General features: G+C 38.4%; 1 protein-coding gene across 1 annotated transcript in view; it reads left to right on the top strand.

The window, feature by feature from the left end:
- LOC108281672 (ATP-binding cassette sub-family A member 8) overlaps positions 1-16,633 on the top strand; it is a 90,445-nt gene that overhangs the window by 65,908 nt on the left and 7,904 nt on the right. The window contains 12 exon segments of the mRNA XM_017497357.2: positions 1,160-1,267; positions 5,055-5,225; positions 5,425-5,538; positions 7,408-7,527; positions 8,162-8,227; positions 8,667-8,758; positions 9,842-9,962; positions 10,574-10,691; positions 11,347-11,438; positions 15,018-15,178; positions 16,276-16,351; positions 16,425-16,519. Of these exon segments, the coding sequence (XP_017352846.1) occupies positions 1,160-1,267; positions 5,055-5,225; positions 5,425-5,538; positions 7,408-7,527; positions 8,162-8,227; positions 8,667-8,758; positions 9,842-9,962; positions 10,574-10,691; positions 11,347-11,438; positions 15,018-15,178; positions 16,276-16,351; positions 16,425-16,519 (1,334 nt within the window).

The raw sequence follows: 16,633 nt of genomic DNA, 5'->3' as shown, positions 1-16,633 counted from the left end.
AGGAGGTAAATCTTCCTTTAATTAAGGATGTGCAAGAAATTTTATCATTAAAGTAAAAGATTTTAGTCACCCATCAAGTATGAATTAATTTTGGAATATATGCTATGGTTCATTTAATTAATGTTTTGTGACTGAAGACCTTTTAATTTTCTGGTTTCTGAGAGCAGTATACATAATTGGGCAAATTGCCTCAGACTTCTATCTATCAAGATATCCTGTTCAACTAGAATGAATTAGATACCATTAATTATTGAAGCTAATAATGAATGAATTAGCTCAGCTGACTCTGTGTCTATGTGCCTGACATATTCACTTTAGCCAATAACCCCAGCAACTCCTTTCATTCACTATTGTACTTTACCTGCTCATTGCCCCCAAACTCAGAGTTTCCTGGAGTTTCAGAACTTGCTTCTATCCTCCCCAAAGTCAGTAGATTGGCCACTAAGTACTGAACTCAGGGCATTCCGGAAGCATCCCGACAATAAGCTGGAACCTTAGCAAGTGGCTTTCTGGTGACCAAGCTGAAGACCACCAGGATGTGGTTATAACTTTCTTCAGTAGTGTATTTAGTCAAACAAGCAACTATGTGAATCATGAAAATAAATGGGACTGGCTTTCAAGACAGTTTGTGATCTTTTATCCTTGAAGATTCTTACAAACAGAGGAACAACAGATGGAACTAGGGAATGGTTTTCTTGGTGTTTTTGCTCTCCCTTCTAGTACTTTATCTCTACTTTTGAATCCTCAACCAATATTTATCTGGTCTCATGATGTACCTAAAAAACTAACTTATTATCACTATACCCATAAAATGTCAGGTATTTTTTGAGTCAAGCCGTGACATTTGAGATAAAGGTCAGTTAAGAAATTGAATGTGTCAACTGTGAATTATAATTTGTCATTTAGCACCAAAATAAATTTTAGAATCATAAGGTAAGAAAAGAGAAAAATCTTGCTCTTATTATTTTCCAAATGTTATCAGTGCATTCATCTTCTTCAATCACTTATCTATAAATTTGAGTATAAAGCCAAGATCTAAGTGTCAAAACTGGAAGGATAATGAGAGAGTCTGGGAATCTCAAAAGGGACCTAAGGCAGAATTATGTAAACTTAGTCTAAAATGTCTTCATTCAATTCACTGTATCCTTTGCATTTTCAGAATGAACAGAGCTCTCCACTCGGATTCCCGGCATATATCATGTTCTGGCTGCTTTTAACATCGAGTTGCCCACCTTACATTGCCATGAGCAGCATCGATGATTATAAGGTAATAATAAGTAATTTCAACTTCCATTATTTTGCATAATCAGAAGCTGAAGGTAATTTTACGGGAGTTTTCATAAGAAAACTTATATATGCTTAATTGAACAGCCAATTCAGACATAAATTCTAAGTTATAAAAATAAAAGAAAGTTTTGTAAATTGAAATATATAGATAAATAAGTGATAGAGAATTATTCTGAACTTTATTTGGTTATGCCAACAAACTAGAATAGACAAAATAACTTTGAGAAAAAAGCAAAGTTGGAAAATATGCTTCTGATTTCAAGGCTCACTACAAATTTTTAGTAATTAAGAATGTGTTGTATTAAGAATAATTATGTAGATATTTGAAATGAAATAGACATTTCAGAAATAAACCTGCACACATATCAATTGATTTTCAATACAATTACCAAATAACTTAAATGGGAGTAAGATTAGACTTTTCAACAAATTGTGGTGGAACAAGTTGGTATCATTCTGGAAAAAAAATTCTTAACATCCATCACACCATGCACAAAATTAATTTGAAATGAATCACAGATCTTGCCATAGGTGATATTTTTCAGATAGGGAAGAAGAAGCATATGTAATTTTAAAAAAGATAACTTGAACTTCATCAAAGTTAAAAGCTTCTGCTCTTTGTAAAACACCAATAAAAAATGAAAGGCCGCCGAGCTCGGTGGCCCACGCATGTAATCCCAGCACGTTGGGAAGCTGAGGTGGGCAGATCATTCGAGGTCATGAGTTCGACACCAGCCTGACTAACAAGGTGAAACCCCATATCTACTAAGAATACAAAAGTTAGCTGGGTGTGATGGTGTGCGCCTGTGATCCCAGCTACGTGGGAGGCTGAGGGAGGAGAATTGCTTGAACCCAGGAGGCAGAGGATGCAGTGAGCCGAGATCATGTCACTGCACTCCAGCCTGGGTGACAGACTCCATCTCAAACAGTAAATTAAGTAACTAATTTAAAAAATTAAATAAAAAGCAAGCCACAGACTGGGAAAAAATATTCACAGTACTTATATATGTGACAACGATTTCTATCAAGAATATGTAAAGAACTTTCATGCCTCTGTAATAGAGGATAACCTAAGTTTTAAAATGGACAAAGTATTTGAATATATGCTGTACCAAAGAAGATGTACAGATGGAAAATACTCCCATGAAAAGATGATTAATATCATGAGTAATGAGGAAAATAACCTCAATGAAATAGCTCTACACACTCAATAAAACTAATAATGTTAGAATGACTATCAATATCAAGAGTTTATGAGGATGTGGAGAAACTAGAACTCCCATGCATTGGGTGGGAATGTAAATTGTACAATCACATTGCAAAATAATTTGGCTGTTTCTTATAAAGTTAAAAATATACTTATTGTTATGACATAGCAATTCTTCTCCTAAGTATTTACTCAAAAGAAAACATCTTTCCACCTAAACACTTGAACATTAATGTTCTGAACAGCATTCGTTATAGTAGCCAACAACTTGAAATGACCCGTGTCCCCCAAACAGTGAATTGATAAACAAATTCTGATATAGCCATACAATGGAATACTACTCAGCAGTATAACAGACGAACAACTAATAAATGCACCAACACAGGTGAATCTCAGAACCATTACACTGAGGGAATGATAACCACAAATGATTAGGTACTTTTAATTTGGATGATTTAATTTATATAAAATTCTTAGAAAGGTAAACTTAATCTACAGTGACAGAAGGCAGTCTCAGGGTGTGATGGGGGGGGTCACTTGTAACCAGTGGTAAAGGCTATGGACCGCAAAGTATCATGGGTAACTTCAGAAGGTATTCCACGCCTTACAATTGTGGTACAGGAACATATGCATTCATCAGACCTCATTCAACTATATACGTAATATGAGTACTTTTTCTTGTTTGAGAATTATACCTCAAAAAATTAATTAAAAAGAGATTGTTGAAATAAAAGGAAATGATGTTTTTGGAAATGTGAGAACTTGAAAAGATAAAGAGAGAATTTTAATATGGAACTGACTACCTATAAATTTTTATTTACAGATACTCTTTTATTAATCCAAATGAATCTATAATGTGTCTACAAATTATCTGAGAATCTTGTTTAAAAGATGATTCTGATTCGGTAGTTCTGCAGTGGAACCAGATTTTGAGTGGCAATCACAGGTGGTGAATTTATATGATTAATCAATGCAGGCCAACTTGCATTGGCTTTACTTAACAGGTTTCAAAAAAATGTGCTTTAGCACTCAGTTTTTGTGACTTTATGAAAAAAGTCCATGAAACTACATTTAAGCATTTCTACTGTGTCATCTTCATCTGTTTCATTTTTTTTCTCTCTCTGTTGCCCACAAAAAGAGCATGCGATTTATGTAATATTCCCTTTTCAGGTGGAACATGCAGGAATCTCAAGGAATTCTTTTTAGTAGTGTGATGTAACTAACATAATCCAAACTTTAAAACTTCCTCCATAGGAAACATGAACACTTTCTTTGGCTTTTGTGAGGCCACAATTTCTCCATGCTCATCCTAAGACTGTCCATTGTTTGTCTCCTTTGGAAATTCTCATTCCTCTATATAATCTCTAAATTTCTGAAATCCTGATATTGGCCCTTTGCTGTCTTCTCATGTTAGATGCCATTCTGTCTTAGGCAAGCCCATCTAGCTCTATGGCTTCAAATCCCCTCTACCAGCTGGTCACCCCCAGATCTGACTCTATCCCAGATCTATAATTGTATCTAATTTGACCTCCAACATTAATACAAATCCCTTCTAAGCATTTCCACTACAGGCAACACAGATGTCTCAAGCTTTATGCTTCCAAACCTGAACTGAATGTATAGCTACTTTAACATATTCCCCTCTTCCTACTTTCTCCATAGATAGCAGCACCATATGCTCAGTCATTTCTAAAGATCTGAAAATCATCCTTCATTCTTCTCTCACCTCCACTCATGTGTTGAGTCAATCAATTCCTTACCAATTCAACTACCTGCATAGACCCGTGTCTGATGTTGGGAGGCTCTAATATGAATCTTCAGGTCAAATTATGTCTCAGGCAGAAACATCATTTAGCTCATCAAAGCCCATCAATAAATGAATTTAAGTATTTTTTAAAAGAAAAAATTTTACAACTATTAGAATAGTTTAATGTATAAACCTATTGATTATACTGAAAACCACAACACTTCATAAGTACTTTTAAAACATGTAATTTAGTATGTTTATTTACAGAATGACAAACAATGTAAAATATATTTACATTTATAAATGTATTTATATTTATATACATATACATAAATATTTGAATGAATGATAAATATATGAATGTGGACTATGGCAGAACAACTCCATTTCTTTTGTTTCAATTGAAGGATAAAGCAATTGTGTGTGTGTGTGTGTGTGTGTGTGTGTGTATACATATGCACTTCGAATCACTGTGATGAGAAGTTAGTTGTTTAGTGGAATAAACTTTCACACTCACCCTTACCCTCTTGTAAGTCATAAAATCACTGTTTTGTTTGCCGCAGTGTTCATGCCTTGATTATTCCAAGGTCTTCATTTACATATTTCTACCAGGTGTGTGATGAACGTCATTGTAGTTCATTAAGGCGGCAGACTGGTTATTTACGTTTGTAACTATCCACATCCCTTAGTCCAGATTGCATTTATAGCCATAATCTAGAATTGTTACAAATAAAGATTTTGCTGGAATACTTCCTTGCATAATCCACATTATTTTAAGCAGCAAACTTTGTATCTTTGCTGTCTCCTAATTAGAACAGAGCTCGGTCCCAGCTGCGGATTTCAGGACTCTTCCCTTCTGCTTACTGGTTTGGGCAGGCGCTGGTGGATGTTTCCCTGTATTTCTTGATGTTCGTTTTTATATATTTAATGAGCTACGTTTTAGAGTTCGAAGAAATATTTGTAGCTGTAATTCATATTATTCAAGTAAGTGACAATATTCAAGTAAGTGAAAATATTCACAGTATCATTGTGTGATTTAATTTGAAATTTTGAAATATTTCCATCAATATTTATATGGTAATAAATTAAAGAACTATAAAACTCTGGGCTATAACAATGTTTTGGATCCTAAATGTGTTCCTTGCTTGCATTTAACTAAGCTTCTCATCCCTGTTGATTTTAGATCCCATGTGCTGTTGGTTATTCTTTTTCCCTTATCTTCATGACGTATGTGATTTCATTCATCTTTCACAAAGGGAGAAAAAATAGTGGCATTTGGTCATTTTGTTTCTATATTGTAAGTATGTTTCTTGTGGATGTATACTGTATATATTCAATACATAATTCTGAGCTACTCATTTAAATTTTGCCCTCTATAGGATGATAATATGATCTATAATATTTTACATTTCCTTTATATATGGATTCTTTTCAACATCTGCACCTTTTTTCATGCTTTTCTTTCTTTAAAGTAGCCAAATTGTTTCTAGAACTATAAAATACCAAGCTAGAAGAAACCTGTAAACCATCTATATCTTCTTTTTACTGAAAAAGAAATAAGCCCCAAAACCCTCATAAACACAAGATTACAAATTCTGTTACTGACATGGTTAAAACTAGAAACTACTTCACCAAACTCCCTACCAAGAATTAATTTTGTAAAGCCACCTTTCTTTTGTCTAAATTAGGCGGAAAAATGTGTATGATTTAAGAGTATGTATTCTAATCCTATGATTTCAGGATGGCAAAAGTAAATTATTAATTCAATAAACAACTGTTGACTTCTGCAGTATGTCCAAGTTAAGACTGATAATGGGAGAAAAGATATTAAACAGTTTTAACCCTGAAAGAGCTCTCAAAAGATAAACAGATAAGTTATCAGCCACTTATTAAAACAGAATCATGAATTATTTTCCATCTTAAGAGTCTATTATACAACTGAATAAAGAGGTCTATGACAAAACAGATAAGGGAGAGATTCATTTATGAAAATGAAACAGAGATTTCTTATAAAAGGTGAAATCTGAAAAAAAGTTAGATGTTAGCCGAGAGAAGTATAAGGTGTGAATAGAAATAATGAACAGAAACCTAGAAGAGAAAAAGCTCAAGCTGATCCTAGGAACTGGTAATAATCTCTTCTAGATATGGACAAAAAACAAGGTGCAGAATGGCCATGGTCCTAGTTATGGCAAAAAATAAAATTATGGCTGCCCTTAAATAATATGCTCAAGAATTTATTCTGTGGGCTATGGGATGCCGTAAAAGCTTATAGTGCAGAACATAAATAGGATTAGAGATAAACTTGGAGGAAGAATACTTTGATAGCCATAAAGATGATGGTTTGGAAGACAGAGACATTAGAAGTGCAAAACCTTTCAAGAAGTCATTGCAGTGTTTTAGAAGGTAAAATGTGAGGGCTTCTAGTATACCTATCACTTTCTCTTCTGCCTGAATTTTGTATTTTAGTGCTTCTGCTTAAGCCATTCCATGTTGTTAAATGCTTTTATTTTCCCATTGGTATAGTTACCAAAAGTCTCCTGTTCTTGTTGTTTTATTCCTGTTAGATATCAATTTCAATTTTATTCTTTGTTTTTTGCTTATCTACTTTTATTTTTTAAAGTTTATCTACTTTAATTAAAATATAATATATACTGGTGCTAGGTGTACATTGGGAGGCCTAGGTCAGTGGATCACTTGAGCCCAGGAATTAGAGAACAGTCTGGGCAACATGGTGAATCCCCATCTCTACTAAAAATACAGAAATGTTAGCTGGGCATGTTGGCGTGCACCTGTAGTCCTAGCTATCTGAAAATCTGAGAGAGGAATATCACTTGAGCCCAGGAGTTTAAGCCTGCAATGAGCCATGATCACGCTACTGCACTTCTGCCTGGGTGACAGAGCAAGACTCCATCTCAAAAAACAGAGAAAAAAAATCTATATATTGAATCCTAGATTTATCAAGTAATACCTCATTCGTGAAACCCTAGGCCAAAGGAATTTGGCTAAGTCATGAAAATAAAATGTTAATGAAGATATACTGATTTCAGCTTAGTTTGTGAGGCTGGAGCTGAAATTAGTAATATCTTCAAGATGAGCCACCTCAATTTGGAACTTACACTGAAATTCAGAGTGATTAACAGTTATATTTACTTTTTTTTTTTTTTAGATCACTTTCTTCTCTGTGACTGGATTTGCATTCGATATCTTTGAAATTGAAATTCTATTTCTCTTCACCTTTTTAATACCACTTTCCGCAATGATTGGCTGTTTGTTCATGTCTTATCATGTAAGTAATGACACAGTCTGTCCCAGAGCTCTGAAACTCATGACCAATTGTGAAGCTTTGCCCAACATGGAAGGTGTACTACAACCAGTCCTTATACTCATTTGGGCCTTATTCCTTCCTGGATATGCTCGGCTTTAGAAGGAAGCAAATGAAATGTTCCTGATCTTTGGGATTTCAGAGTTCTAAAGAAGCACCCAATATAAACAAAGTCCTTTTTTTCTGGCTGACTGATAACTTATACTCCTGCAAAAGGAAGTTACAGTACATGAGTGAAGAGGTATCTATGGGAAGGGGAAAGGAAGAGAAAGGGCCCCACAGAGAGAAACAATGAGCATAGGTATGTGTGAAGTTCTGTGTGAGAATGGAATAAACACTGTCTCTCACTGTTTGGGGAGGTTAGCATGGATCTCCAGGATTCTCTCGCCAGGTGATTGGTAATTAATAAATGCCACTGCTTCAAATAAAAGCTCGTGGACCTTGGGAGGAAGGAAGACAGCCCCTTGCTATACAAAGGGCACTTAGGTGATATTCATGGTCAAATGTTAGTAGGGCTGTTTAGGGCCAATTCACATATATGTGGACAAAATTCAGGAAACAAAAACTTCCTGTTTAACAATTGTCTTTTCTTTTGCAGCTCTTCTTATCTCCTTTCTTTGGTGGAGAGCCGAAGAATGTACAGGCACTTCTGGTATTCCTAATTGTAAGAACACAGTCCTCTTGAAAAATTATTGCTTTTTATTAAATTTAATAATTTTTATTCCTGTACACATTGTGAAAATTTTTTATTAAGTTAGAGATATAGGTATCTATAGCTCAAGGAGATATAATGCTTGTAAAATCTGGAAGAGTTATTTTTACGAAGATCAACTGACTAGAAAATGTACCTCCCAAATTTTAAGGACACAACTCTTAGAGGAGATGAGAAAGTAATGATGTCACATAACTATAGTTGTTTCCAATGTTTCTATAAAAAAGATTGAAAATGAACTTGACAGTTTTATAATTTGGTAGATAGATTAGAAATTTGTAACTATTTTACTGAATGTATTTTTGTAGAAGTTCAATTATTTATAGTGCATCTCTGATATTAAACAGTTATCTTTTTATGTTTCTAACTGTGCATCTCTCTTTATTCCTAGCCTTTCCTTCATTTCATCATTTTTCTTTTTATTCTTCGATGTCTGGAATGGAAGTTTGGAAAGAAATCAATGAGAAAAGATCATTTCTTTAGGTTGGAAAAATCAAATCAGATTTTTATTTTGTTGGTTAATATTGTAACTTTTTTATGCATAAATCAAATCATTAACAAAGAGGTGCCATGTGCTAGGATGGGCTGGAGTAGGAACCATGTGCCCATACAAATAATACAGATCCAGATACCTAAACCCAAGAAGATTATGATCTAGTGGAAGAAACAGACCTGAAACATGGAGTATTAAGGCTCTATCTGACACTACACACAGTGGAGCACTGAGGAAAGTTCCATGTGGCCAGCCCCATCTAACAAACAGTATATTGCCAGTTGAAGAAATGCTGTCCATCCAGGAGGAAGGAACAGAATGGTCCACTGGCCAAGGACACCAATAGCTGTGTTCTCTCCTGGTAGCAAGCATCCCAGTCATGGGATCACAGGCTGGTTCAGTTATTAATGGTACTTAAAAGCTGAGACTGGTTTTGGCACCATACAAAGAAGCAACCATAAGCATCTTACTCCCTCTGTGTCTCCCATACCACATCAATTTCATCTTTTGCTATTATAGAAAGTTGGATGAGAGACTGCCAAGATGAAAGCAGACCTTTAGGAAATCTTCTGAGATCAGTATGGAGGAGGCACGTAAGGGAAGAGAGACCAGAATAAGTATATCCTGGATATGATCAGACTTAGAATGGAGGGGAAAAGTAAATATGCCACATATTCCAAAGAAATGGTCAGGCTTTAATGAGAGATCAAGCATCTAACATGTATGTTGTTAGAAACTCCTCATTACAAATATCCTGTCCCATTTTCCTCATGAAAACATAAGACATCAACATTTTGGTGTCAAAGCTAGGGTTCCCAGAAAAATTACTTTATTGAGTTATGATAAAGAATCTTTTGTCGGCTATTAGGTTTCAAGTTACTATTGATATTGATAAAAACATATTTGTATAGATAAGATAAGCAAGGAAGTTGTAAGGGGATGGGAGTAGTGAAGGGAGATTATGACAGTTTGTTAATTGCTCATACTACTCAAAAATGAGCTTTAAAGAATGCAACTTTTGATACAAAGTTGAAAGCCAGAAATCAATTATTAATGGATGGTTTTGACCCTAGAATTTATCCAGGAAGTAGTGATGTGTGTCAAAATCCAGAAGAACCAGAAGGGGAAGATGAAGATGTTCAGATGGAAAGAGTGAGAACAGCAAATGCCTTGAATTCTACTGATTTTGATGAGGTAAAATGTAACACAAATGTTTTTTATTAGTCAATCTACTAGTCTAATAATTCTCAAATAATCTTGAGTTTCTCTATTACTTACAAATGAGATCACTATTTTAGTAGGCAGTTGCCATTTTTGCAACTAAATGAGCAGATTAAAAGTCAAGTTAATTTTTTGTTGTTCTTAGAATAAATTAAAAATAGAGTGCAATAGAAATTATTAAAGCCAAGAAAGAATTTCAGAAACTGAGCTAAGCAACAAATATCATTGCTTGTTGGAGAAAGTGCACGGTACAAATTCAGAGTCAAGTCCAGCCCACAGCATTTGTTTTGTTGTTTGAGAATAATCAGTGCTTCTCTGAATCTCATTGCCCCTGTTTGTTCTGAAAGGACAGGCAAGCTGTATAAAATAATGTGCTCCTTAAAAAAACTGCCTTTGTAGGAGAGGAAATGATAGTCTCTTCTCTCCAAAACCAAGTGTTAGGATAGGGGCATGGCCAAGGAGCATGTCACCAAATCGAAGTTCTTCTCTGATGCATGGCTGGGTCCAACCAATGGGAAAATGAAACTTTGTATCAAAGTTAATGGAGAGAATTAACATCTGTCACAACTTCTTGTCATTTACAGAAGCCAGTCATCATTGCCAGCTGTCTACGCAAGGAGTATGCAGGAAAGAGGAGAGGCTGTTTTTCCAAGAGGAAGAAAAAGATAGCCACAAGAAATGTCTCCTTCTGTGTTAGAAAAGGTTGGCCGTGGGGCTCTTTCACTGCAGGCTTAGAGCCCTCCTTAGAGCTTCCTGGCTCCTAATGAGCATTATTCTGGACACCACCTCTTGGTTCACATGCAGACCCGGAGGAGAGTGACAATGACAGCTTCCTTTACATGTTCATTTCTAACTTAAATTAATTTACTCCACAAAGAAGAGCCTAGTCAAATCTACAATGAAACTGTAAGCTCTCTAATAAGATGAACTTCTGAAATCATAACATTTCTATTAAGTGAACACAGTTGATTTCCTGATGTTCATTGCTTTTCACAAAAGGGCTGACAGGTTGTGCTAGCACACTCTGAAGGCAAGGTCAGCAAGTGTTAGATGGGACCTCAGTTTGTGCCATTATTGCACCAAGGTTAGAATCACAGGAGACAGAATCTGACTCACTTGGCTTCCAAGAGTGATTTTGCCACTTCCCATCGTGTGTCTTTGCACAAGTAACCTCATCATTGAGAGCTTCTACCCCAACTACATAAGAAGGGGGTACAATAACAACTTCTCAGGGTAGTTGTGATTATTAAATGACAACTAATAGCAAATGCTTGTCACATAGTGAGACTTCAACAATGTTTTACTCTTAATGTTACCATTAAAATAGATTAATATTAAGTATAATCATTTTTTTCAGGTGAGGTTTTAGGATTATTAGGACATAATGGAGCTGGCAAAAGCACATCCATTAAGGTGATAACTGGAGACACAAAACCAACGGCTGGACAGGTAGGTGAATTAGGTGCAAAATATGTTATCTAATGGTGAAATAGATTTATAAGATTTGATGACCTTAAAAACAGCAAATGTCACTTAAGAATTAGATAACTGAAGTGATTAATGAAATACACAGGTGAATAAATTCACAAATTATCACTTAAATGCACACAAAAGTTAAGCCTAAAAGGGTGTTGCCAAATCCTAAAGGTGTTGCTTTTCCAGTCAAAACCTCTGTAGCTGGTGGCACCTTTGCTTAAGTTTTGCTCAGACCCAATGGACTCATTCTGCCCACTTGGCTCAGCAGGCTGCTAGTTCATGTTACCAACCCAGATCCTGAGCTTGCCAAGGACAAGCCAGATACAGAGCAGTGATGGGTGTATGAGCAAGCATGGGGTCTGGCTGCTTCACACAGCCAGGCATGCTGCTTGTGGCAGAGCAGGCAACTCCAGGCACTGACACAGGCACCAGCTCCATGTACAGCTGTGGCTGGACTAGGCATACTGCAAGCAGCTTTCACTGCAGGCACCGAAAAACAGTGGCATCCAGAAGCTTGGAGATGACAGGAAGCACAGAGCCCTAAAGAGGGTGTCACAGTCCTGGCTCAGGGACTCCCTAAGTCTGGGCTCCCTGTGGCAAACAGGGAGCATGTTTCAGCCCTGTTTGTGTTACAGCTCTTTCAGTCCCACCATTCAGCAGGTCCTGAGCTCTTGTCCCACATCCAGGAAGAATGAGGCATGTGGACAACTGGAGATGAGGAGCTTCACTGAGTGACAGAACAGCTCTGAGGAGACCCAAAGTGGGTAGCTCCTATTTACAGGCAGGTCATCCCAATTACCATCCAGCTCTCAACTGAGAGGAGATCCAAAATGGGTAGCTCCTTTCTGCAGCAAGTAGTCCCTACATCTGTGTGAGTGTGGCTGAGTCCAGGTTTCTTATGGGCTCAGAAGGGAGGAAGTGTGGGCTGATTGGTCCATGGGTGGCCATGGGCAGACCTGGAAAAAGCATCATAAGTTCTCATTCTGGGCCACAGACTCCACCTGGAACTGGCACCCTGGCACCCAGGCTTCAGGCCATCCCTGGCCTGAAGATGGGGTTTCACCAAGGACCCACTCCTTTCTATCCAGGAACCTGTCTGCCTCCAGCCATCAACATGCCATCCATGGCACCCAGGCTGTTTGTGCTGAAGGGCACCTACAGGCCTGTGCCAAGCTCCCATCAGCACCCCCCTGGCCTCTTTCCCATGCTTGTCAGGGCTCAAAGTCCAGAGGGGGCTAAGGCAGCAGGAGACTGGCATGTCAGCGCCACCCTGAGTGCTCACACACCTGGCAGGGTCATGACAGTGCCTGGGCTTGGCCACAACTTTGCTCCAAAATTGGAGCATGCACCAGCCCCCCAGGAGCACAGAGATGCCCCAATTAAGTAAAGGGCAGGGCTCCTGCCTGTTTCTGGCCTTCACCAGCTCCCCAGAATGCACAGCCCCAGCCACACCTCCACTGCTACAGCCAGCATCTTCACTGTGGCCACTCCACACAGGCTGCCACTGCCATCAAGGGATAATTATTAAGGGCATTAAGATGCCTCCCTTGCTGTAGCCAGCATCTTCACTACAGTGGCTGCAGACAGGCTTTGGCCACCATCAAGGAGTAATTATTATTATTATATTATTTTTTTAAAATAGTACTTTAGATTCTGGGGTACATGTGCAGATCATGCAGGATTGTTGCATAGGTACACACATGGCAATGTGGTTTGCTGCTTTCAAGGAGTAATTATTAAAGGCATTAAAAGAGAATGGTTAGCCTCAGAGCTGAAATCAATGCCAGAATTCATACAAATCCTATTTATACTGCCATCAGTCACATGGATTTGCATTTTTAGTGAGCACTGCCTTTCCAGTATGTAATATTTAATATTTAGTAAAACTTTTTTTAAAAAAAATCTGTATTAGACAGTTGTCCTTCACAAAGTGCTTAGCTATCAGAATACACATTTTTGTGCAAATGCAACTATTTCTTGGGAATATTTTCAAGGAATAGCTCAAAAATGAGATACAAGGAGGTGAAATCGACTTTAATTGTACTTGCAGTTTAGTTGTATAAGGTGGCCAGGCAAAGGTTATACAAAGGTGGCTAGGTTGCTCTGTTAGATAAACCTGAGCTCTTTTTCTAAAAGAGCATTTATCTAACAGAGCAACATCATGGGGTAGAGATAAAACATTTTCTCTCAAATTCCATGGCAGAAGATAGAAAACCTTAAGAACTCTTTTACAAAGAATGTCCAGGAAAAGTGCAGAATAGAATGTAAGGCACAGGTCTGTGAAACTGTACCATGGGAAAGGGGCTAGTAGTCAATCCAAGAAAGGAAAAGATAGTTTGGAATGCTATCGACAAATATCACACTAAAGAAGAGAAAATTGATATTCACGATCCCTCTGTAGCCACGGTGAGAGCAGATGTTCATGAAGGTGCCTCTCTGCTGGTGGCTTGGCCAACTCTTAACTTACTTCTTAATTTCAATCATGGACACCGTCCAACTCAATCACCACCTGGACCCTAAATCAGTATTTTATTTCTCATTAAGCATGGGAAGAAAGGAGATAACTGCTCACTGAAACATTGGAATGAAATCTTTTAAAAGGTAAGTCTGATCTGAAGTAGAAAGCCAGCTATTTGAGTGTCACAAAATGAGCTTAATCGGATCAGCCAGTGTGAGTTTTTCTTTTAACCTATACATTCTCCTGATTAAATACTTTCAGCAACCTCTTGCTGCTCTATGGCTGGAAGGGCACACCCCTCCTTGTCTTAAAGGCACCTGCAGGAGCTGACCTTCCTGTCCCTCCGGCCACATTTTTGTCCTCTGCATCAAGTTTCCACATCAAGCTTCATCCCCACACAGGACTTTGGTCTCGCTCTTTTCTCTGCCCCAAATTCCTTGCCTCTTGCCTTTTTTCCATGACTAGTACCTCCTCCTTTTCTGTTGAAATGGCCCCTCAGCAGACAGGCTCTTTGTAATTACCCTACCTACTGTCACTTCCCCAGCTATTCTCTACCCAAGCCTCTTGAATATTCACAACAGCACCACTTTTGATCTGTCTTTACTTTGTGTATTCATTTATTTATTTGTTTATTGACCGATTCATTCATTCAGTAGAATGAAAACTCCAAATAACTGAGGCATTAGTTATTCCACCTTCCGCTGTACCCACTGGCAACACAGCACTTGTTACATTGGAGGTATTCAAAAGATGGTGATCCATGAGTGAAGTTAAATAGTAATTCAATCAGTATGCTTCATTTTGACAGTAATTAAAAAAATACATATCAACTGTTGGCCAGGATGGACAGGCACCACATTTATGGGGTATTGGATTTTTCAGCTGAGATTGGATTGCTGGCTGTGCACGCACTCATTTTCATGTGTTTACTTTCTGACAACCTTTCTCCACTGCAAAATGATTACAGATTATTAAACCCAATGAGGTCCTAGAGTTTCTCTAGTTTTTCTAGGTTTGTGAAGAGAAAGAGGTCATGAAAATACTCAAAGAAGCAGTGCAGAATGTAGGTTCTCAGTGGGAACTTTCATCTGCAGGTGCTACTGAAAGGGAGTGCTGGAGGGAATGACCTGGAGTTCTTGGGGTACTGCCCTCAGGAGAATGCACTGTGGCCCAACCTGACAGTGAGGCAGCACCTGGAGGTGTACGCTGCCGTGAAAGGGCTGAGGAAAGAGGATGCTGAGGTTGCCATCACACGGTACACAGAGGAGCCACAAGGGAGGGTGGAGGGTAAGGTTGGCAGTGACGAACCTCAGAGGAAATTCAGGATGGGAGACACTAAATGCCGACCCAGGTCACATTGGGTAGATTTACAACTAGAAACTTCTTCTGGATTTCAAAATGTTAATTTTCTTTCTCATATTAAACAAGAAAATTTAAAAAGACTGGGCGCAGTGGCTCATGCCTCTAATCCCAGCACTTTGGGAGGCCAAGGCAGACAAATCACTTGAGCTCGTAAATTTGAGACCAGCCTAGGCAACTTGGTGAAATGCCATCTCTAAAAAAAAATACAAAAATACAAAAATTAGCCATGCATGGTGGTAGTGCACACCTGTGGTCCCAGCTACTTAGGAGACGGAGGTGGGAGGATGACTTGAGCCAAGAGGCACAGACTGTAGTGAGCCAAGATTGAGCCACTGCACTCCAGCCTGTGGGATAGAGTCAGACCTTGTCTCTAATAATAATAATAAAATTAAAAATTTAAAGTATTCATTGGTAAAATATATCAAAAATATTAAAATTTATTTATTTATTTATTTATTTACTGAGATGGAGTTTCATACTTGTCACCCAGACTGGAGTGCAATGGCATGATCTTGGCTCACGGCAACCTCTGCCTCCCAGGTTCAAGTGATTCTCCTGCCTCAGCCTCTGAGTAGCTGGGATTACAGGCATGAGCCACCACGCCCAGCTAATTTTGTATTTTTAGTAGAGATGAGGTTTCTCCATGTTGGTCAGGCTGATCTCAAACTCCTAACCTCAGGTGATCCACCCACTTTGGCCTTCCAAAGTGCTGGGAGACACCGCACCCAGCCAAAAATACTAAAATTTAGACTGTCATAGAACAACTATTTGAATATCATGACATGTCCTTCTATTTCCTCAAAAGGCAACATTATCTTTTGTGTGGGAGCAAGTCAGCCAGTAATATTACCCCTCCTCCCCACCACTGCCACCACCACATGTATTTCCAGAACTGTATTTCTGAGCTCTGCTCCTCCACCCTTGCCTGGTCTATCCTCTTCTCTACTTCTACTTGTCAAGAAGACTGTACGTCTCTACTGTTTCCTTCAGGTTAGTGGATGCACTCAAGCTGCAGGACCAGCTGAAGGCTCCCGTGAAGACCTTGTCGGAGGGAATAAAGAGAAAGGTACGGGCAGGGCTTGGTGTTGCTCTGCAAGTGCCATAGATGGGAACCAGATGGGCTGTTCCTCCCATTGCAGCTCTGCTTCGTGCTGAGCATCCTGGGGAACCCGTCAGTGGTGCTTCTGGATGAGCCATCCACCGGGATGGACCCCGAGGGACAGCAGCAAATGTGGTGAGGAATATTACCATGGTCAGGGCCAGCATGGATGACTTGCATGGAGTTTGTGAACCATTTTCCTTCTGTAAAAATTGTCCCTTAAACTCTTGTGGAGGAAAAAAAAAAAAA

This window comes from Cebus imitator, unplaced genomic scaffold (assembly GCF_001604975.1).
Source record: "Cebus imitator isolate Cc_AM_T3 unplaced genomic scaffold, Cebus_imitator-1.0 Scaffold229, whole genome shotgun sequence".
NCBI lineage: Eukaryota > Metazoa > Chordata > Mammalia > Primates > Cebidae > Cebus > Cebus imitator.
Note: the sequence above shows the minus strand (reverse complement) of the source record. Positions and strands in the feature narration are given on the sequence as shown.